This window comes from Cetorhinus maximus, chromosome 6 (assembly GCF_964194155.1).
Source record: "Cetorhinus maximus chromosome 6, sCetMax3.hap1.1, whole genome shotgun sequence".
Classification (NCBI taxonomy): domain Eukaryota; kingdom Metazoa; phylum Chordata; class Chondrichthyes; order Lamniformes; family Cetorhinidae; genus Cetorhinus; species Cetorhinus maximus.
Genome location: NC_135884.1, coordinates 115,125,784 through 115,147,934, shown reverse-complemented (window position 1 = coordinate 115,147,934; position 22,151 = coordinate 115,125,784). Strand labels below are relative to the sequence as shown.

The 22,151-nt window shown below is 39.9% G+C and overlaps 1 protein-coding gene across 5 annotated transcripts in view; it reads left to right on the top strand.

Moving 5' to 3' along the window:
• The window catches only part of phkb (phosphorylase kinase, beta), a 270,585-nt gene that overhangs the window by 112,942 nt on the left and 135,492 nt on the right, over positions 1 to 22,151 (top strand). For all 5 annotated transcript variants that reach the window (XM_078544342.1, XM_078544340.1, XM_078544341.1 and 2 more), the window contains 4 exons: positions 3,065 to 3,180; positions 6,734 to 6,797; positions 15,497 to 15,592; positions 21,276 to 21,473. In XM_078544342.1, coding sequence (XP_078400468.1) covers positions 3,065 to 3,180; positions 6,734 to 6,797; positions 15,497 to 15,592; positions 21,276 to 21,473 — 474 coding nt within the window. The remainder of the gene's footprint in view (positions 1 to 3,064; positions 3,181 to 6,733; positions 6,798 to 15,496; positions 15,593 to 21,275; positions 21,474 to 22,151) is intronic.

The window sequence follows — 22,151 nt, the reverse complement described above, 5'->3', positions numbered from 1 at the left end:
TTTTAAAAAAATCCTGCTTTTCCTTTCTTCCTATCAAGTTGGATAATTTCACACTTCCCCACATTATACTCCATCTGCCGCCTTGTGGCCCAACCCCTTAACCGGTTTGTTTTCCTTTGTATCCTCTTTGCATCCTCCTCACAGTTTACTTTCCCATCCAGCTTTGTATTGTCAGCAAATCTGGACATAGCACCTTTAAATTTTAACTTTTTATCTATTTTTCCCTATTGTGGCCTTAGTCGTTAGTGCCCTTTTACCATTGTTAAACTCTCTGTTCCTCCTTGATGCAATCTTTTTGGCTTTACCCAAATCGTTACTCTGAACATAGGACTTAGGAGCAGAAATAGGCCATTCGGCCCTCTCGAGCCTGATCTGCCATTCAATAAAATCATGGCTGATCTGGTTGTGATCTCAACTCCACTTTTCTGTCTTCCCCCCATAGCCCTTGTCTCCCTTATCTATAAAAAAATGATCTAGCTCAGCTTTGAATAAATTCAATGACCCAGCCTCCATTGCTTTCTGGGGATAAGAATTCCACAGACTAACAACCCTCTGGGAGAAAAAAATTCTCCTCACCTCCGTCTTAAAAAGATCTCTTATTCTTAAACTGCGTCCCCTAGTTCTAGTCTACCCCATAAAAGGGAACATCCTCCCAGCATCCACCCTTTAAAGTCCCCTTAGGATCTTATATATTTCAATAAGATCACCCCTCATACTTTTAATGATATTCTATGTTTTAAAATTAGCATCCCGATGCAACCTGGTTTTATGATGATGTGAAACTGATTCTTGCGATCTGATATTTTCTGCTCCCACCCGCTATGATGCCCGCTGCAAACGGGAGCGGAAAACCCCGTCTCTGATGCATTGCATGACTGCACCTCAAACTCCAGCTCACCACCTCTGAGCCAAATTTGTTCGAGCTGCGCCCACTTACTACAAATGTCATTCTTTGTGATCACGATGCTCTCCACAAATTGCCACATGCTGGAAATGCGGCACACCTCTTGCACTGCCATCTCTATCTCATCTTGCTTTATATTTTGCTTTAACGTTTTATGTAAATAATTCACATCAGTTAATTTTAGTTTTTAAAACTAACAAAGTTTAACTAGTTTAAATTATTCGTGTAAAAAAGTATTAGTTATGGGTTCGTGGTTTCTAGTTTAAACCACTTTCCTAGTTTTGGAGTGCAAAAGAAGGATGATTCACTAACCAATCACCAACCTATTATTCTGTGTTACCACCAGGTCCTGGAGTTGTTTACCCAACTGAATGGGCACTACTGGAAAATCTGATGATTTTTAAACAGAATTTTAGCTATTTTAGTTCTTTATTTTTAACCCTTACTTTAATCCTAATTCTCGATACTTATCTTAGTGGGAGTGGAAGTGAGAGTGGAAATTGCAGAGGCACTAGCAATAATTTTTCAATGTTCCCTGAATTCGGCGGAGGTGCCGGAGTACTGAAGAATTGCGAACATTACGCCCTTGTTCAAAAAAGGTATAACGACCTGCCCTGCAATTACAGACCAGTCAGTTTAACTTTGGTGGTGGGGAAACTTCTAGAAACAATTATTCGGGATAGAATTAATAATCACATGGAAAAATGTGGATTGATTCGGAAGAGTCAGTATGACATGAAAATCATGTCCAACTTGCTGGAGTTTTTTGAAGAGGTAACAGAGATGGTTGATGAGGGCAAGGCTGTTGATGTGGTGTATATGGACTTCCAAAAGGCATTTGATACTGTGTCACAAAACAGACTTGTGAGGAAAGTTATAGGTCATGGAATAAAAGGGACTGTAGCAACGTGGATACAAGATTGGCTGAGGGATAGGAAACAGAGAGTATTGGTTAATGGGTATTTTTCGGGCTGGAAGAAGGTTTGTAGTGGAGTTCCCCAGGGGTCGGTATTGGGAACCTTGCTCTTCCTGACGATGTATATATAAATGATCTAGATCTTGGTGTGCAGGGGACAATTTCAAAGTTTGCGGATGACACAAAACTTGGGAGAATTGTAAACTGTGTGGAGGACAGTGTAGAACTTCAAATGGACATTGACACATTGGTGGAGTGGGCAGATAGGTGGCAGATGAAGTTCAATGCGGAGAAGTGTGAGGTGATACACTTTGGTACAAAGAACATGGAGAGACAGTATAAAATAATGGATACTATTCTAAAGGGTGTGTGTCATGGAATAAAAGGGACAGTAGCAACAGAGCTGAGAGACCTGGATGTGCATGTACATAAGTCATTAAAGCTGGCAGGACAGGTAGAGAGAGCTGTTTCTAAAGCATACAGTGTTCTTGGCTTCATTAATAGGAGCATAGGGTACAGGAGCAGGGAGGTTCTGATGAACTTATATAAGACACTGGTTGGACTTCAGCTGGAGTATTGTGTACAGTTCTGGATGCCACACTATAGGAAAGATGTGAATGCATTGGAGAAAGTACAGAAGAGGTTTGCAGGAATGGTTCCATGGATGAGACACTTCAGTTATGAGAAAAGATTGGAGAAGTTGGGACTGTTTTCCTTGGAGATGCGAAGACTGAGAGGAGACTTGATAGAAGTTTTCAAAATCATGAGGGGTCTGGACAGAGTAGATCGAGAGAAACTGTTCCCGCTCATAAACGGATCGAGAACTAGAGGGCAGAGTTTTAAAGTGTTTTGCAAAAGAAGCAAATGCGAGGTGAGAAAAAACTTTTTCACACAGCGAGTAGTTAGGGTTTGGAATGCACTGCCTGGAAGTGTGGTGGAGGCAGGTTCAATTGAGGCATTCAAGAGGGCATTGGATGATTATGTAAATAGAAACAGCGTGAAGCTCTACGGGGAAAAGACAGGAGATTGGCACTAAGTTAAAATGCTCAGAGAGCCAGTGCAGACACGATGGGCCGAAAGGCCTCCTTCTACACTGTAACAATTCTGTGATTTTTGCAATATAACAAGGATGATGTAGACTTAAATATTCAGACAAAAAAGTCGCCACAGCTTAGCCTGATGTAAAACCTATTTCTAAATGTCTTCTGCCTGTGCCTTAATTATTTTGTTATGTTGTTTAATAGGTAACTTTCATTCAAAATCTTGTTTTCTGCGTGGAAAGAAGCTACCGTAGACCAGATTATGGTATGTGGGAGAGAGGAAGTAAATATAACAATGGCAGCACTGAACTGCACTCAAGGTATGCTGTTTCACAATCCTATTACAGTCAATATTTTTATAATCATAGCTGCATTTACTATGTTTATTGCATGTATAAATGCAAAGGGAAATGGAAGTTATTTGCTGGTTTTTGCCATAATGTGCTATTCATACTTTAAATGCAGCAAGCATGATGTGATTTTTTTTTGCCTTTAACTGGGATTTTATTTTTCTTGTGTCTTTTTTACTATTCTAGGATGATGAATAAAAATGCTTTCAATATAAAGTAGCTTTTATGTTTAACATTTTTACAACATTACTTTCTGTTTCTATTACTGTGTCCATAATGTAAATGGCAGCTATGATTTAGGGAGATGTAGGACAACAGTCATGCCTGTGTGCAATTAAGCTTAGAATGCCAACAGCTCCAGAGAATTCTGTTGAGCTTTTGATTTTTAAAAGCTGTCAGTTTGCACAGTGATTACCACAGTAATAAATCATTCTAAGGAAAAAAAAATAAAATTACTTCTGTTTACCAAATTCCCTTTTTTCTATTCTTTTTTCTAAATATGATATTTCTTTCTTATTTTATGTTTAAACATTTGAACAAATGTGACATGTGGTACTCCCCATGGGTCTGTACTGAGGACTCAGCTTTTCACCATTAATATTCATGACTTGGATGACGTAACAGTTATATGTCTATGTTTGTAAATGACACTGTAAGGATGGACAGTTAGGGGGTTGTAGGTCGGAGCAGGAAGTTACAGAGGGCCAAAGACAGACTATGGCCTGTGGAATTTATTGTGGGGAAATGTGAGATCATCCACTTTGAATTTGAGAAAGGCAAATCAGAATAATTTCTTCATGGTGAGACATGGGGGGCTGGCAACCTCATCACTGAAAGCTGGTGATGCAAATTGCTAAAGGCTATTATACTGGTATAAAAAATAATCAAAAAAGGCTGATGAATGTTGGTTATTATTTCTGAGTTTAGAATGTAAAATTGGACAAGTAATACTTCGGCTGTACAAGACCTTGGTCAGATCCCACCTGGGGCACTAAGTTCAGCTTTGGATACCAAGCCTCAGGGAAAATATATTGGCCTTGGAAGGGGTGCAGCATGGATTCAGCAGAATTGTTGATGGACTGAAAGGATTAAATTATGAGGATAGCTTGTGTTAATTTGCCTTGTGTTCCCATGACTTTAAACGTTGAATTGATTTAGTCAAGTCATTTTAAATGATGAAGGGATTCATTAGGGCAGATACAGAGAATCTATTTGCTCTGATGAGGAAATACAGAACAAGAATACATAATCTCAAAAGTAGAGCTAGGCCATTTAGAAGTAAAATCAAAGAGCATTTTATCACACAAAGGATGGTAGAAACATGGATCCCACGCACCCAAAATGCTGTGGATGCTGCATTAATTTAAATTTTTCAAGACTGAGACTAAGATTTTAGTGATGTAAGATAATAAAGATATATGGAACAAAGGCAGATAAATAGAGTTGCAGTGTTGATCAGCCCATCATTTAAATAAAATGGCAGAACAGACTCAAAGGGCTGAATGGTCTATTCCTATCAGTACTTATTCGACTCTACCTTTGCCCCATTTGTGATCTCAAACTGAGAGCTTCAGAAGTTGTTAGTTCCTGTTTTGAAATCTGCTGCTTTCAGTATTCTGCATACTGAATATTCAAGCAATTGCCTCGACCACGCCATCAAGCTGACGTGCAGTAGCCCAAAACACTGCCAAAATTAACTTAGTGGTGCTAGGAACTGAACTGTGTGAAAATGCGATATCTGGCACAGCAGCACCCACTAAATGAAAATTAATGCATAATTTATAGTTAAACTGAGATTATTGGTAATGAAGTTATGAAAAATTGATTTTAAAAGCCCTATATTTCTTTGTGCAAAAGCTAAAACGTGGCCATAGAAATAATCGTACTCAGATAATTATCCCAGCTCCGAAGGACTACTTTGTAGGTTGTATTATGTTGCAGATGAAAGGGTCACAGAGAAAGACCATGGAACTGGCACATGACATTCAATATTACAGTAATAAAATTAACTGTCAGTTTCTGTGCCAGTATTTTTCAACAGATTCAAAGTTTAAAAGTTATGCTGAAATGTACAGCAGGCACTATATTGAGATGTGTGTGTTGGACATCCTAGAATTAGCCTTGTATTGCAAGATTGTTTTCTTTAAGAAAAACTGTTACTTTTCAAGCTACTAACTCATTCTATTTGAGCTTTGTTCACATTAGCTAACGAAATTAGAAAACTTTGTAATGAGGTAGTTGCTATCGAGAACAAGCTAAATAATTTCAAAATCCAAATTCATCCAGGCAGTGTGTTGATGCTGGATTCTGTTGTGCTATTGCTGGAATGTAGGTTGCTGCTTTTTTTGTTGTTTGCAAAAAGAGGTTATGATTTTCAGTGTGTCATATAAAACTGATTTTTGAAGTAGGTTATGGTACAAGATGAGGCTTCATAGGTTGAGAGTAACTTTGAGTTAATGTGACAGGAATTGCTTTGTAAAAGATCATAGATATATTTAAAGGTGCATTTCCCATTGTTTAATGTTTGATGCAACCCATAATACTCCCAAAGATAGAGTTCAAAAAAATCCAATTCATTTAACCTACATCGAAAAATAGGATTTAGATAATTAAAATGTATAATTAAATTAAGTATATTTTGTAATTAGCAGTAAAATTGTTACATTCATAATGTGTTAGCAACGTCCAATGCCATTTTCATCTGTTTAAAACTCTGACAGTGAAGAGGCAAAGATGCCAAGATAATGTTTACTACTTTTTGTTAAACATAGGTAAGTAGTTCACCAATACTTGTCTGACTGATTGTGTTCACAGAAATCTGTTCACAGATTTTATAACAACTTTCCATTTGTAATTGGTCACAGAATTCCTGTTACCCTGTTTTAAATTCATTTCTCCCATTTTTGGTTTCCCATGGTACAACTGGTGAAACAAAAAATTTAAATTAATGAGGAAGGAAAACTCAATGGAAATATTTAAATGTAAGGTATTCCCTTTATTTCAAAACCAAAGAATATTTGGGATTTTTATTTTCACTTTAGTGGCTAATTTTCCCATTTACCTGAGTGAAGACCTATCACTTTCTGCCAGCTCACGCAATGATTTGGTTTATGGAAACGACCTTCAAAATGCTCAATTTAAACAAGTTTCACTTGGAAGAAAACAATGTTTTTTGGGATGCAATGTGGATTCCATAGTTGTCCTTTTAAGAACGAATATTTATTTATGCAATGTTTTATTCTGTTATATAACATTGCACTAAACAAATCAAATAAAGCATATTTACACCTATTTGGTTTGTTTATTACTAATGTAATACTTTACGCCTGTGTTAAGTTCAAATTGACTGTTGCTTTAAGAGCATGATGATTCATGTTCAAAATTTGAAATGCATTTATATTTGACATATTCGCAGAAAAATCCACCATGTGCCAGTGCACACAGAAACGTTTGCTTCTAAAATGCTTATTGTATTGATTTTTGCATGCTCTGAGATTTCAAACATGCTTTTTTTTTCTAATAGTTCAGTTGGAATGGCCAAAGCTGCGCTGGAAGCAATCAATGGCTTTAACCTCTTTGGCAATCAGGTATTTTGAATGATATTTATTGGGTTTTTTTTGTTTCCACATCAGAATTGGTAACTGTCAGTAATTCATCAACACTTGTGAAGAAAAAGGCATACAGAGTCCTGACACAGTACATCACATTTTCAAAGAGTCCAGTGTTTATACAGAATCCCATTCTTAATTTACCTTGAATTGTATGGGAAGTTAATTACTATAAATTGCCCTACTATTAAAACTAAATTCCACAAAAGCAAGTAAAAGTGAGTGTCTGCATTTTAATTACTTTTTCATGGTCTTTAAGGAAGAAAATAAGTAACTTACAAAAAGATGCAACTTATTTGTTTCAACATGTCAGGGTAGTGTAGTTTTCATCCTGAATTTTTAAATAATTATATGCCTGCATTTATAAACCTTGCAATGAATTCAAACCTATTGGACTAGTTGCAACATTCTTCTTAGCCCTTCTGTCAATTGAGTTAAAACTGAATATTGCTGTGTTTAATATGCAGATCAATACTTTAAAACCAACAAAAGCATGCATGGTAGAACTGGAGTATTCAATTTTATATTTGCCCAATCTAGTTTATATGAAATATAAAAGAGTGCTATAAATTCACATTATTTTTGATGAAGTAACAGAATTTACCTATCTGTGTTGGCTCATTAAACCAGAATCCTGGGAATCTTTGAACCAGCTATGTTATTGTGCATTCAAATACAGTTTTGGATTGAAAGGAGAATTGCTGCAAATGAACAGATGGCACTAACCATCTCAAAACAAAGGAAGAAGTTACAATTAGTGTAACTGTGAACTGAATTCATAACTTCTCCATCCGGTCTTACATGTTTACATCTAGAGTTACTGCAAGGTTCTGTCCTTAGCTCCTTCCTATTCCACATCTACATATTCATGGATGTGGGGCTAGCCAACACACATGCCGACAATGAACTCCACCTCTTTGCCTCCACTCATAACTCTGTGGCCTATTGTTAGATTTCTTGTCGGACACAAAATTATGGCTGATTCAAAACATTTTCCGCAACATAATGGTCCAGATTTTCCAATCTCAGTAGCAGCAAACGCTGAGATGTTCACCACTATTGAAGGTCACAGTGGCATGGAAAGTTCTGGGCCTACCATAGAGGAGTAGCTTTGGAGAAAGTAATTGCAAAATGCTGAACTTTTGACTTATGATGTTACTATTGAGTCCTCTGTGGCTTTGCTCACAGTTAGTTATCTCTTTTAGTGAACTTGTTTAAGAGGCTGATGGAGATTAAAACACCACCATACCTTAATTATAGCAACAATGAGCATTGAATGTTCTTCTTGTACTGACTTTTAGAGGTTGCATAAGCATCTGCATGAAGTAAGAATAGAAGGAGTTATTAGTGTTAGTTGACTTCAGTGGAGTGAGAACGTGATAGTATTATCATTTCAATAATTTCAATGGATTGTTTATGGCCCAAATTTTTTGCCCGTTGGGCACGCACGATCGGCGGGCCAGGGAGCAGATGGGAAACGGGTTCCCAACCAATTAATGGCCAGTCAACATGAAACACACGCTGAGAAAGGCTCAGCACTGCCGGTGGGGGCTGGAAGAGGACAGGCATCACTGCAGGTGGTGGTGAGCGCTTCCATTCAGCTCCCTGAAGGCAGACATCTGCCTCAGGGAGCTGCAGACTTCCACAGAATAAATGAAACAACAAAATGCTGCAAAATATGTCCATGCAGCACACTCAATCACCTGAAAGCATTCCTCGTGAAAAAAAAACAGCCCCCTGATATCTCCTTCTATTTTGTTTCCCCACGGAGATTTCATCCCACCCTGGATCGAGGTTTGAGCAAAAATGTAAAGGCTGCCTGGTCGATTGGTCAGCCTGCTAGCCATAAAAGTGGACAGGCCACGAAAAATCGCTTTCAATTGCCTCCTTAATGGGCTTAATTGCCCACTTAATTGTCGGCGGGTGTGCTTCCGACTGCTGCGCTCACCCACTGACTTGATGATTGCTCACGTGAGGGATGACATTGGGACACTCGCCCGACATCATCTTGTGCTATTTCACGTCTGTTCAGTTCAGGCGTGCACCCGCCCATGAGGCATAAAACTCTGCCCATTGGGCAGATGGTCCACCTAAATTTCACTTGCCCAAGCCTCATGCTACGGCTAAATGACTTATTAAAGAATATGTTATTTTAGCAGCATAATCTCAGACCAGATACCACTGAGTGTATGTAGGCACAAGCACATTAAATGTCATCTTGTGCAATTCCGTTAAAGCATGTCCTTATCATTCAGTCCTTAGCAGCAAACCCATTTCAAAATTGATTTCAACATCACATTCCTTGACTGAAACTTGGTTAGGTGATATGGTGTTGCTAAGTATAAACATTCATTGTAGTCAAACTGATCTTGCAAAAATATGTTGATGTAAATTAATTTGAGATATGTATTTTGGTCACCTCCATTATAGAACAGATGAACACAAATAATTTACTTTCATTATTGAATTCCTCAGGCTGTGAGGAAAAAGATATGAGAGTGTATTCTAGTTAGTCAAATATTTATTTTCAAATCTGTCGCATATCCAGCCCAAAGTCATATTTTCAAAATTCTGTAATTGAGGCAAAATAAAGAAAATGGATTTCCTAAATGCCTAACTTTAAAAACATAAAGGTTGATTTCAAGCTAAGAGATTAATTATCGCCATGAAGTATTATGATGACAAATTGTTGAGGCAAGGCTTTCGGAATCCAAATCTGAACTCAAAACCCATAGCCATGCAGGAAAGAAACAATGAGTTTGCATGTGGGGTATGGATGGTTCCTACACATCAGATTGTAAATTGATTTTGGAGGTCCTTCATCATTCAAAGATCATACAAACATATGAAACAAGGTCAAGGAGGCATTATGTTGTGAAAAATGTTTTGAATCAGCCATAATTTGGTGCCAGGGAGAAAGTAGAAAGGAAAATGTACTGTCTTCAGTGCAAGACTGACACATTAAAATATTTGTATATAAAAGTTAAAAATGTAGATATTCTAAAAGAGGGACTCAGACTGCACAAAACTGTGTTTCAAAGTTTCCTTTAAAAAAGCTAAATTTATTATGAGCTCTTCATATTAATGGAGGGAGAAATGCTGGGGATAGGAATTATTACACAAAATACTCAATTACTCATTTCATTTTTATTTTTTTAAAGTACCACAATAGCTCCTGGTCATACAGATTCAAAACGTTAACTCTGTTTCTCTCTCCACAGACGCTGGTAGACCTGCTGAGTTTTTCCAGTATTTTCTGCTTTTATTTCAGATTTCCAGCATCTGCAGTATTTTGCTTTTATATTAAAGAAGAACATATCCTACTGGCAAGATAGTCCTAAAATTTTCTTTTTTAACACGTACAAAATGACAGGAATCCATCAACGATAACTTGTATTTATAAACACTTTTAATGTAGAAAAACATTCCAAAGTGCTTTGCAAAGGCATTAAGGAAAAAAAGTGGATGCTAAGCCTGGAAGGGAAATATTAGGACTGATGACCAAAATCTTGATCAAGGGGGCCTGTTTTAAGGAAATTCTTTAAGGAAGAATTGGAGCTGGGCGGAGTGAAGTGGGGGGTGAGGAGAGTAGGTGGTTAGGAAAGGAGTTCCAAAGCATGATGTCTAGGTACTGAAGGTACCGATGTCAGTGGTATGTTGAATACTGGGGCATGCGTTAGAAGCCAGAGTCAAGGAACAAAGAGCCTTCAAGCCACTTCCTTATAGTCGATGTACAATTTGCAGCATCACAAAATCTCCCAGATTGTCAACCCACTGTAAGAGGTAACTAATAAGGTAATACTTGGAAAAGATAAATCATTGTGAAATTATCTGCTTCTCCAGTACATTAAAAGTTTAACAAAATAATCCTTTCATTCAAATCTGCATTAATCAAGCCTGGCCAGTGATGATATTTCTGTGTTCCCAAAAAGACTGGACCCACAAGTTTCATCAAATATTGTATCCAACAATTTCTTAATCTTCATAATCTTTAATTAAGTTTCTAGCCAGGTAGAGTATTGGAAGATGTTGTCAACAGTGCTATCAAGTGGCACTCACTCAGCAATAACCTGCTCACTGATGCTCAGTTTGTGCTCCGCCAGGGCCACTCAGCTCCTGATCTAATTATAGCCTTGGACAAAAGATATGAACTCAAGAGTTCAATTGAGAGTGACTACCCTTGACATCAAGATAGCATTTGACTGAGTGTGGCATCAAGGAGCCCTAGATAAAATGACATCAATGGGAATCAGAGGGAAAGCTCTCCACTGGTTGGAGTCATACGTAGCACAAAGGAAGATGGTTTTGATTGTTGGAGGTCAATCATCTCAGCCCCAGGACATCGCTGCAGGAGTTCTCAGGGCAGTGTTCTAGGCCCAACCATCTTCAGCTGCTTCATCAATGACCTTCCCTCCATCTTAAGGTCAGAAGTGGTGATATTTGCGATGATTGCACAATGCTCAGCACCATTCGCTATTCCTCAGATACTGAAGAGTCTGTGTCCATATGCAGCAAGACCCGGACAATATTCAGACATGCGCTGATAAATGGCAATAACATTCATGCCACACAAGTGTCAGGTATTGACCATCTCCAACAAGAAAGAATCTAACCATCTCCCCTTGACATTCAATGGCATTATTATCGCTGATTGCCCCACTATCAACACCCTGTTCCGATGCTGAACGTTCAGTGCTCAGCAAAGGACTTAGTTTCATACCCTTACGCCCTCATCTCAATGAATTTCGGGCTCGGCATGAGGCTGAACTCTTCTTCCGCCGTCTTCGTCTCCGTGCTCACTTCTTTGGGCAGGAGTCCTCTCCCCGTTCAATGGATCCTTTTACCCACCTCCAATATTCTCCCTCCACTTGGACCCCTCCCTCTGGATTCTTACCTTCTCTTGATCTTTTCATTGAGAACTGTCGGCGTGACATTAGCCGTCTCAATTTCTCTGCTCCTCTCACCCATTCTAATCTATCTCTCTCTGAACTCACTGCACTCCGTTCTCTCAGGTCCAACCCCAACATTGTCATCAAACCCGCTGACAAGGGTGGTACTGTTGTTGTCTGGCGCATTGACCTCTACCTCGCGGAGGCTGAGCGTCAACTCGCAGACATTTCCTCCTACCTCTCCCTGGACCATGACCCCACCACAGAACATCAAGCCATTGTTTCCAGGACTGTCACTGACCTCATCTCCTCTGGAGATCTTCCTCCCACAGCTTCAAACTTGATAGTCGCCCAACCTCGGACGGCCCGCTTCTACCTCCTACCCAAAATCCACAAACAGAACTGTCCTGGCAGACCGATCGTGTCAGCCTGTTCCTGCCCCACGGAACTCATTTCTCGTTATCTTGACTCCCTTCTCTCTCCCCTTGTCCAGTCCCTTCCCACCTACATCCGTGATTCCTCTGACACCTTACGTCACATCAACAATTTCCAGTTCCCTGGCCCCAACCGCTTCCTCTTCACCATGGATGTCCAATCCCTCTACACCTCCATCCCCCACCAGGATGGTCTGAGGGCCCTTAGCTTCTTCCTTGAACAGAGGCCCCAACAATCCCCATCCACCACTACTCTCCTCCGTCTGGCTGAACTTGTTCTCACACTGAACAATTTCTCCTTTAACTCCTCTCACTTCCTCCAAATAAAATGTGTGGCTATGGGTACCCGCATGGGCCCCAGCTATGCCTGTCTCTTTATGGGGTACGTGGAACATTCCTTGTTCCAGTCCTACTCCGGCCCCCTCCCACAACTCTTTCTCCGGTACATCGATGATTACTTCGGTGCTGCTTCATGCTCTCGTCGGGACCTGGAAAAATTTATTAATTTTGCTTCCAATCTCCACCCCTCCATCATCTTCACATGGTCTATCTCTGACACTTCTCTTCCCTTCCTTGACCTCTCTGTCTCAATTTCTGATGATAGACTGTCCACCAATATCCATTACAAGCCTACCGACTCCCACAGCTACCTCGACTACAGCTCCTCACACCCCGCTTCTTGTAAAGACTCCATCCCATTCTCTCAGTTCCTTCGACTCCGTCGCATCTGTTCTGATGACGCTACCTTCAAAAACAGCTCCTCTGACATGTCCTCCTTCTTCCTTAACCGAGGTTTTCCATCCACGGTCGTTGACAGGGCCCTCAACCGTGTCCGGCCCATATCCCGCGCATCCTCCCTCACGCCTTCTCCTCTTTCCCAGAAACATGATAGGGTCCCCCTTGTCCTCACTTATCACCCCACCAGCCTCCGCATTCAAAGGATCATCCTCCACCATTTCCGCCAACTCCAGCCTGATGCCACCACCAAACACATCTTCCCTTCACCCCCCCTGACGGCATTCCGTAGGGATCGTCCCCTCCGGGACACCCTGGTCCACTCCTCCATCACCCCCTACTCCTCAACCCCCACTTATGGCACCTCCCCATGCCCACGCAGAAGATGCAACACCTGCCCCTTCACTTCCTCTCTCCTCACCGTCCAAGGGCCCAAACACTCCTTTCAAGTGAAGCAGCATTTCACTTGCATTTCCCCTAACTTAGTCTACTGCATTCGTTGCTCCCAATGCGGTCTCCTCTACATTGGAGAGACCAAACGCAAACTGGGCGACCGTTTTGCGGAACACCTGCGGTCTGTCCGCAAGAAAGACCCAAACCTCCCTGTCGCTTGCCATTTTAACACTCCACCCTGTTCTCTTGCCCACATGTCTGTCCTTGGCTTGCTGCATTGTTCCAGTGAAGCCCAGCGCAAACTGGAGGAACAGCACCTCATCTTCCGACTAGGCACTTTACAGCCTTCCGGGCTGAATATTGAATTCAACAACTTTAGATCTTAAACTCCCCCTCCCCCCATCCCCACCCCGTTTCTTCCCCCCCCCCCACCCCACTTTTTTTTCAGTAATTTATATAGATTCTTCTTTCCCCACCTATTTCCATTATTTTTAAATCTAAAACTAAAACCTTGTTAGCCTTTCCACCCCACCCCCACTAGAGCTGTACTTTGAATATCCTGTCTTCCATTCTTAATTAGCACTTTTCTCAGACAAAACACCTCTTTGACCCTTTTGTCTGTGACATCTTTTGATTATCTGCTCATCTCCACAATCACCACACCCTCAATGTCTCTCTCTCCCCCCACCACCCCCCCCCTCCCCCACCTTAAACCAATTTATATTTCTCCCTTCTTCTAACTATGCTTCAGTTCTGCCGAAGGGCCATGAAGGCTCGAAACGTTAACTGATTTCTTCTCCGCCGATGCTGCCAGACCTGCTGAGTTTTTCCAGGTAACTCTGTTTTTGTTTTGGATTTCCAGCATCCGCAGTAGCTTTTAGCTTTTTGTTTTTAACCCTGGAGGTTACCATTAACCAAAAATTGATCTGGACCAGCCATATAAATATTGTGGCTACAAGAACAGGTCAGAGACTAGGAATCCTGCAGCAAATAAATCTCCTCCTGACTTCCCAAAGCCTGTCCACCATCTACAAGACACAAGTCAGGCGTGTGATGGAATACTCTCCACTTGCCTGGATGAGTACAGCTCCAACAACACTCAAGAAGCTCGACACCATACAAGACAAAACAGTCTTCTTGATTGGCACCCCATTCACCACTTAAACATTCACTCCCTCCACCACCAATGCAGAGTGGCAGCAGTGTGTACCATATACAAGATGCACTGCAGTAACTCACCAAGCCTCCTTTGACAGCACCTTTCAAACTTCTGACCTCTACCACCTGGAAGGATAAGGATAGCAGATATATGGGAACACAACTATTTGCAAGGTCCCCTACAAACCACAAGCCATCTTGACTTGGAACTACATCATTGTTCCTCCACCGACGCTGGATCAAAATCCTGGAACCCGCCCTCCCTAATAGCATTGTGAGTGTACCTACACCACATGGACTACAGCAGTTCAAGAAGGTGGGTCACCACCACTTTCTCAAGGGCAATTAGGGATGGCAATAAATGCTGGCTTAGCCAGCGATGCCCACATCCCATGAACAAATAATTTTTAAAAAACTCAGCATCTTGTTGTTTCTTAAATGAGGCCAGTATCCTGATTCCAAATGCTCTTCCTTGCAAGAAATACCAGCTGTTGACCCGTGTCTGTTTAAAGTAATACATCAGTCTTACATGTAAACTTTACGATTTTGAAACTGTGCTTCTGCTCATATAAACCTGTGAGTACTGGGTTTACTTCCTACACCCTGCTATATATCATGTACCTCTGTAAGATTACTGTTGAGACATTTTTTCAATGGTTAAGAGCCCTGGCTTATCAACCATTTTTCATGTCCCTTCCCTTTGACACCAGGGATCTGAATTTCTCCTCTCCCTTGTTAATAGGTAGACAGTTTAATAGCCTTCATTCATATGGTGTATAGATTTTAGGATTGTTCTAGCTCATATATCACAAACTCAAAGCCTTCATTATAAGAAGCAACTAAACAATATCAAATGTAAAATTGTTGGTGTCAGTGCTTTGTCTGATAATTGCTCCTGTGAAATGCTTTGGGATGTTCTACTCTGTTAAAGGTCCTATTTAAATGCAAGTTGTTGTTGCCTGAGCATTTTGAACTTAATAGCAAAAATGACTTCCTATATGTATGTGTAGGTTTATAGGTGTGCATAAAATATTACGTAAATGTATTACCACTTTTATTTTATTTATAGGGATGTTCTTGGTCAGTTATTTTTGTTGATTTTGATGCTCACAATCGGAACAGACAAACTTTGTGTTCACTGCTTCCACGAGAATCAAGGTCACATGTAAGTAGACAATTAAAACATCCTTACAAAAGAATAGGTAAATGCTTAAATCGTTCTACATAGCTAATGATTTTGTTATTTTGAAAGTTCTATTGGTTTGGAGAGAGTGAAAGGAAGTACTGATTTAAGTATCCACCTTCAGAAATTTTTGATCAGTAAGTATTAGCTATTGCTGATTCCTGTGAATCAGCAATTTTCATTTGTGGTTAGTATTTCAGTAAAGCAATGGATATATTGAAAATTTGATTGATTAATCCTGAACTGCATATACAAAATTCAATATTCTCACTGGTGCAAGTTGTTTCTTTGATGTTGTGCATTCGTGCTTATTCTCACAGTTAGTTTTCAAAGAGTTTCTGTTCTCAATCTGCAAACCTCAGCAGGCTTTTTAGTTATAATAAGCTTGGTTATTTTAACAGCAACATTATTAATTCTATGTAAGTTTCTTCAAAATCTCTGGGAACATTCAAGTAAGTGATTTAGAACTGATTTGAATAAGGGTAACAGTGTTATGAAAAGCGGTGTAGGGCTGTGATTACTTGGATTAGAGAGGTTTGACTAATGAAAGGGCCTGATTTAGGTGATTTCAAGTGTGACCAGGGTAACAAAAATCTCAGTTAATAAAGCTATCAATTTGGGTGTATTTTCCCTCTTTTTGGAAAGTTTTCTTTTACAATTGTTCTACTGTTTTCTCTAAACTGTACACGTTATATATGGAGGCTAAAGCCTCAGAAACAAAAGATAAGGGTTCAAAAATGTAGTTTTTAAAATAATTTTTTCATAGTACAATGGGTAGATCTGGGAAGAAAGTGAGAAGATTCCAGTTTCTGTTAGTTAGATTTTTCTTAACGTGGCAGGAGGTTCTTCATCTTGTTTTGGCAGTGCAGAGTATTGCGATTTCCATAGAGACCCTTAACATTTAATGAGAAATTTGAACAACCGGTGATTATCTGAAAGAACTATGCCACAAGATTTCATGTTTTTAAACAAGAACAAACTTTATATTAAAAAAATAAACAAAGCTAACCCTATTAGCTTGTCAGGACTTAGAGTACAGAGCCTAGTTCCCCTTTAACTTCCTAATTTCACCCAATAGCTCCCTCACACATTACAACATCTTCTCCTTCTGGGACCAAACCAAATATGCCACAGAATTCAATTTGATTTCTCCTCTCCAAGGTATGTGATTTCATGGGGATCCTTCCAATGGCTTTTGGCTAAGCAACCTTCCAACTTTTCTTCAAAACCCCATGACTGTGGACTTCTCAGCTGAAGCTTGAGACCTCACTGCATTTGTGCTTAGTGACTTAAAAATCAGATCACCCTTGATTCCTAATGGCCTCTCTGCTCCTTTTCCTGACTTGGGACAGACACAGACTGCTTTCTCCCAGACTGCTCCTACAGCTCCTGTATAGCTCTTGGTTCCACAGTTGCTTTCCAACTCCTGGCACACTCTATCTCTGTCTCCAAGCTCCAACCAAGCTGACTGCTGACTACCTGCTGCTTTGAACAAATACACACAGATAAATTAAAATAAAGGAACTTTTCTAACTCCCACAACCCATAATGTGGGATACTTTGGGATGCTTCAAATAAAAATGTTAACTAATTATCTTTTACCTTCAAAACAACCCTTTGATTCTGGGACCAACATGAATAATTTATATCTCTAATGGAATTAATGGCTCTCTTTCCAGCCTTTCTGGTTCCACCAATAAACCCCCTGTTTACAATGGTGCTTTTAGCATCTTTGATCAGGGAACCACATGAATAATTTAAATCCCTTCTTGAAATAACTGTAAACCTCCTGTCCCTACTAAAATCTCAGAGATGGGAAATCCGTTGTTTGAGTTTTCTCACTTCTAACTCTAACCTCATTAAATAACCACAGGTTACCCCTTTGATTACCCAGGTCTGTTTACCAGTTTCTCAACCAAGCGTTTATGTTTGTTTACATTTGAAATTTAATTCCAATAGTAAAAGTTATTTTCTAAAACATATGAAGTCAGATATTCATAGCAAAAGGCAAATTTGACTTAATTCCCGTGGTATATCGAGACATTAGGGCTTACAGCCCTAATCCTCAATTGACAAGTTCGTTTTTTCCAGAAGGCAAAATTAAATTAAAGCAGTGAATTAATATGGATGAACCTGACCTATTATTATGTGCAAGTGGCCTATCCTGATATAGGAAACTTTGAGTTGCAGCCAGAGTAGAGTAACATTTCCCAAACTGTGGGTCACGACCCCCCATTGTGGTCGCAGAGACAGCGGATAGGGTCACAAGCTCCCTCTCATCTGAGACTGCACCCCACATCAGGATTGCTCCTGTTGACAGACGTGAGTTACCAGCCACCATTTCATAGGGAGAAAAATGCAACCGGGCGCATGTGCAGCCGTCCTGGGCCAGGAAGTGAAATGAAAGAGTCTTCATTGAGTCTTCTGTCACTGGTGAATATGGAGAGCTTAACTGAAGGCAACATAAGTATATTTTTACAAAGATTAAAATACTGATTTTCATATTTATATGATAGTTTTATATGTTGATCTATAATACACAAAATTAAAAAATTATATACTGAATGTTATCATGTTGCTTTATTGCTGATTTATATTTGTTTGCGGCTGGGGTAATGTTATTTTTCTAAAGTTAAAATTGTGCCACATTGGAAAATAGCTTGGAAAGCACTGGATATAGAGAGCATTTGCTTACAGAAGTATATGTTGATTATAATCACTGGTCCTTTAGGATAGGTATTAATTAGTGTTTGCATAGGGGGTAATGAATAATGACTGAACTCACATTATGGCCATACAACTGAAATTGGTGAAAGGCTATGAAACTGATGTTATAAATGTGAAGATGGAAGTTATTTTTTAAATATCTTTGGGAATTTGTTGGTATTCTGTAAAGAATGTGTATGTGTGTTTGTTTGTGTGTGTGTGTCATGGGTATGTAAACTGGGGGCAGGTTTGTAAAGACAGGTACAGGCTACATGCATGCATTTGTAATGCGAGGCTATGGTGAAGTTCGAACTACAAGTAAATAAGTTGGGTTTTATAATTTGCAAGAGGTGATAGGTAACGACGTGACTTTTCAGCTGCTAAATTTCCAAGGGAGTTTAAAAGACTTTGACAACTTACAAAGGTTTCGTAAGTAAACAAAGGAAGATTATCAATTTTTATTTGACCCGAAACTGGAGGCAGTAGGAAGAAATGAAAGATTTTTTATATTTTGGAAACGTTGAGTTCAAAGAGGTGCTTATGACAATGGAGTCTAGGATGAAAGGGAAAAAAAGACTTTTAAGGGAGATGTTTAGTCGAGTTGAAGTGGCTGTGTGGGAGAGATGTCCTGAGATCAGCTCTGTGCTGAAACAAGTTGTGAATTTGAAACAGCCATGCAGCTTCAAGCCAGAAAAGTCTTTGTTTCCAGAAAGCAGTCTGTTCCTGAACTTCTTTCGGATTTCCACAGCAGAGTGGAAGAGAGTGAGAAGTCGTGTGGTATACTTTATTAAAGTAGCAGCAGTTTTTCCCTTGGATAATATTACTGGATTTTTATGGTTAAAAATCTGTAAGGGAGCTGATGCCGAGTACTTGTGTGTTCTGACCAAGTGGGTTTTTTTGGGGAAATTTTTGTAAGACAGTTTCAACTGTGTAATTTTAATCTTGTGTGTTTAAATTTTTTTTTCCCTTTTGTTAATAAATCTTCTCATTTAAAAATTCTAAAAATGCTACTAGGATTCTATGCTTCTGGAATCAGTAATTTTCCCCTCATTTTCAAAATACAAAAAAAAAGTTATGATCAGTAAGACCAGTTTCCCTCTGAGATTTGGCTTGCTCAGTGAATAACATCGGCTGCAATTGTAACATAAATTCACAGATCTCTGAAAATTTCTACCAAATTCCCCTAGTGTTTGAAAATAGGATAGGTGTCACAGAAGAATTGATAGAGATTAAACTGGCATTCATATGGGCACCAAAAGTAACACTGCCATTATTATAGAGGATATCAGAGAACAAGGAATGGTTACAGTACATAAGGAGGCCATTCATTCCGTCATGTTTATGCTGAATCTCTGCAAGAGCAATCCAGCTAGTCCCACTCTCCTGCACTTCCCCGTGGACCTGCAATTTTTTTCCCTTCAGATACCTATCCAGTTCTCTTCTGAAATCCACAAATGACTCTGTCACCACCACACTATGAGGCAGTGCATATTAATTGTATATCAATTGTGTTTAATTATATATAGGTGGAGGTCAGTAATAGGGGTTTCACTTGGGTGTGGTTAAGTTAGAAGGTTTTTTACTTGTAATGTTTCACTCTGTAAATAAATGTAAGACTGAGTAATGACTGATTCCAGGATCAAACTTCGCCAACTGGCTTCCTGGAATAGAACAGTGCATTCCAGATCTTAACCACTCACTGCATAAAAAAGATTTTCCTCACTTTGCCGGTGGTTCTTTTGCTAATCACCCTAAATCAGTGTCCTGTGGTTCCCAACTCTTCTGCCATTGAGAACAGTTTCTTCCGATCTACTCTGTCCAGACTGCTTATGATTTTGACCTCCATCAAATTTCCTCTCAATCTGGAGTTTGAATTTGGGACCTTTAGGTTTCTATGGCTATTTTTTTCTGGTAATCTGCCAAAAAATTAGTAAGGCTGTGGTACATAAAACCATCTAACTATAGGCCCTTTATTGCCTTCATTATATAAACCCGTAACTTCTACGCTCCCCAGCGTCAGATTTGTGGAGTAATCCAAAGATGCGCTGGGGAATCCCTCTGGCAAGTTCCCAGGTTATGGTTTGCATGGCCGTTGCCCAGATGTGCACGGTTCCTCTGGACAATTGCGCTGCACTGGCAACTATCCGCAAATGCAATTTAAATTGCATACTTTGGATGGTTCTGCCAGGGTTATATCAATAGTTACCCAGAAAAAGTTAGAAGAATTAAAAGCTCTTCTGACTTCTGAGTAACAATTGTAAAGACCCAGACCGACCCCACAGGACTCCCCCACACCCCCAACCCCCCTCTCTCAACAGGACCCCCCCCCCCCCCGCAACCTCCAACACCCCCCCACCAGCCCCCCAAGCTCAGACCCCCAACCACACCCCCCATCTTGGACCCCCCCCAACCCCCTCCGCCCGACCTCGGAACCCCTCCCGACCTCGGCTCCCCTCACCCCCGGACTTGTGCCCCCCCCCCCGCAGACTTCCCACCCTACCTCTGACCGACCTCCCCACCCCCCACCCCCTCCCCCCTCCCACCCCGGACCATCCCCCCCACATCCCTGAACCACTCATCCCCCAAAACCCCAGACCCTTGGGATTTCAACTTGAGTGTTAATTCCTCATTCTAAGATCTAATTGACTGACATATATGTAATATTACACAACTTAAATGCCATTTCATAACTTTAATTTCTCATTAGTACAGTGTAGTCCCTAATTTACATTTGATACAAAATTCATTTTTGCCCACTGATCCCAAATTGTTTCTTGTCTATTTCATTACAGCTGCTCAATTGTGGCTTTGTAAAAGTATAGTTTGTAATTTGAATGAATAATTGTACATAAATTTATGGCCATTATTTAATACATCATGTGTCAATTTGGATCATGTAGAATATTTTGCTGCTTGGCAATCAACAAGGTGATTAATAAGTACTGCAATATTTTTCCAGAATACAGATGCTGCTCTATTGCCTTGTATAAGTTACCCTGCATTTGCAGTGGATGATGATGCCTTGTTTAATCAAACTCTTGAGAAAGTTGTTCGCAAACTGCAAGGAAAATATGGATTGAAACGCTTCTTAAGAGATGGATACAGAACAGGATTGGAAGACCATTCACGACGTTATTATAAACCAGCAGAAATCAAGGTACTTCGGACAAATCACTATATAATCATTTTCCTAATGCATTCTAATAAATATTAGTTTTAAATAAACCCCAATTTGGAAAATGTGTATTTTAGGCAACCTTTGTACTACATGCCACACCTCACTCTACTGTGGTCTGCAGGCCAAAGCCTCTGTCTCTGGTTTGGTCTATGATACATCAGGCTGATAAAAAGTGTGAGAGCAAAAATGTAATTTTCTCGCTTAACTTTCAACCTTCTGGGGACAGAATCCCCCTTTATTTGGTGTTTATTTTTATTTGTCTTTTCAACAGTGACAACACCTCAAAAGTACTTTACTGGCTGTAAAAAGCTTTTAGACATCCAATGGCCATGAAAAGCGTTATGTAAATGCAGGTCTTTTCTTTTATTTCGCAGCTGGCTAAGGAACATGCTGGGATGGGAATCATAATTTCAACTAGGTCCCAACTATGGCTCCAATGCCAAACAGCAACCTTAAATCTATTTTATTTCTAATTTGGGATATACAGTCCCAATTTGGGACTCTTTCTTCTGATTGAAAGTCAAAAGATGAAAGAAAGAACTTTCATTTAGATAGTGTCTTATTAAATTCTCAGGGCACCTGATGTGTTTCACAGCCAACCTTTGAAATACAAGTGCCTATTCTAACATAGGTGAGCAGGTTGGATTGATGTGGGTG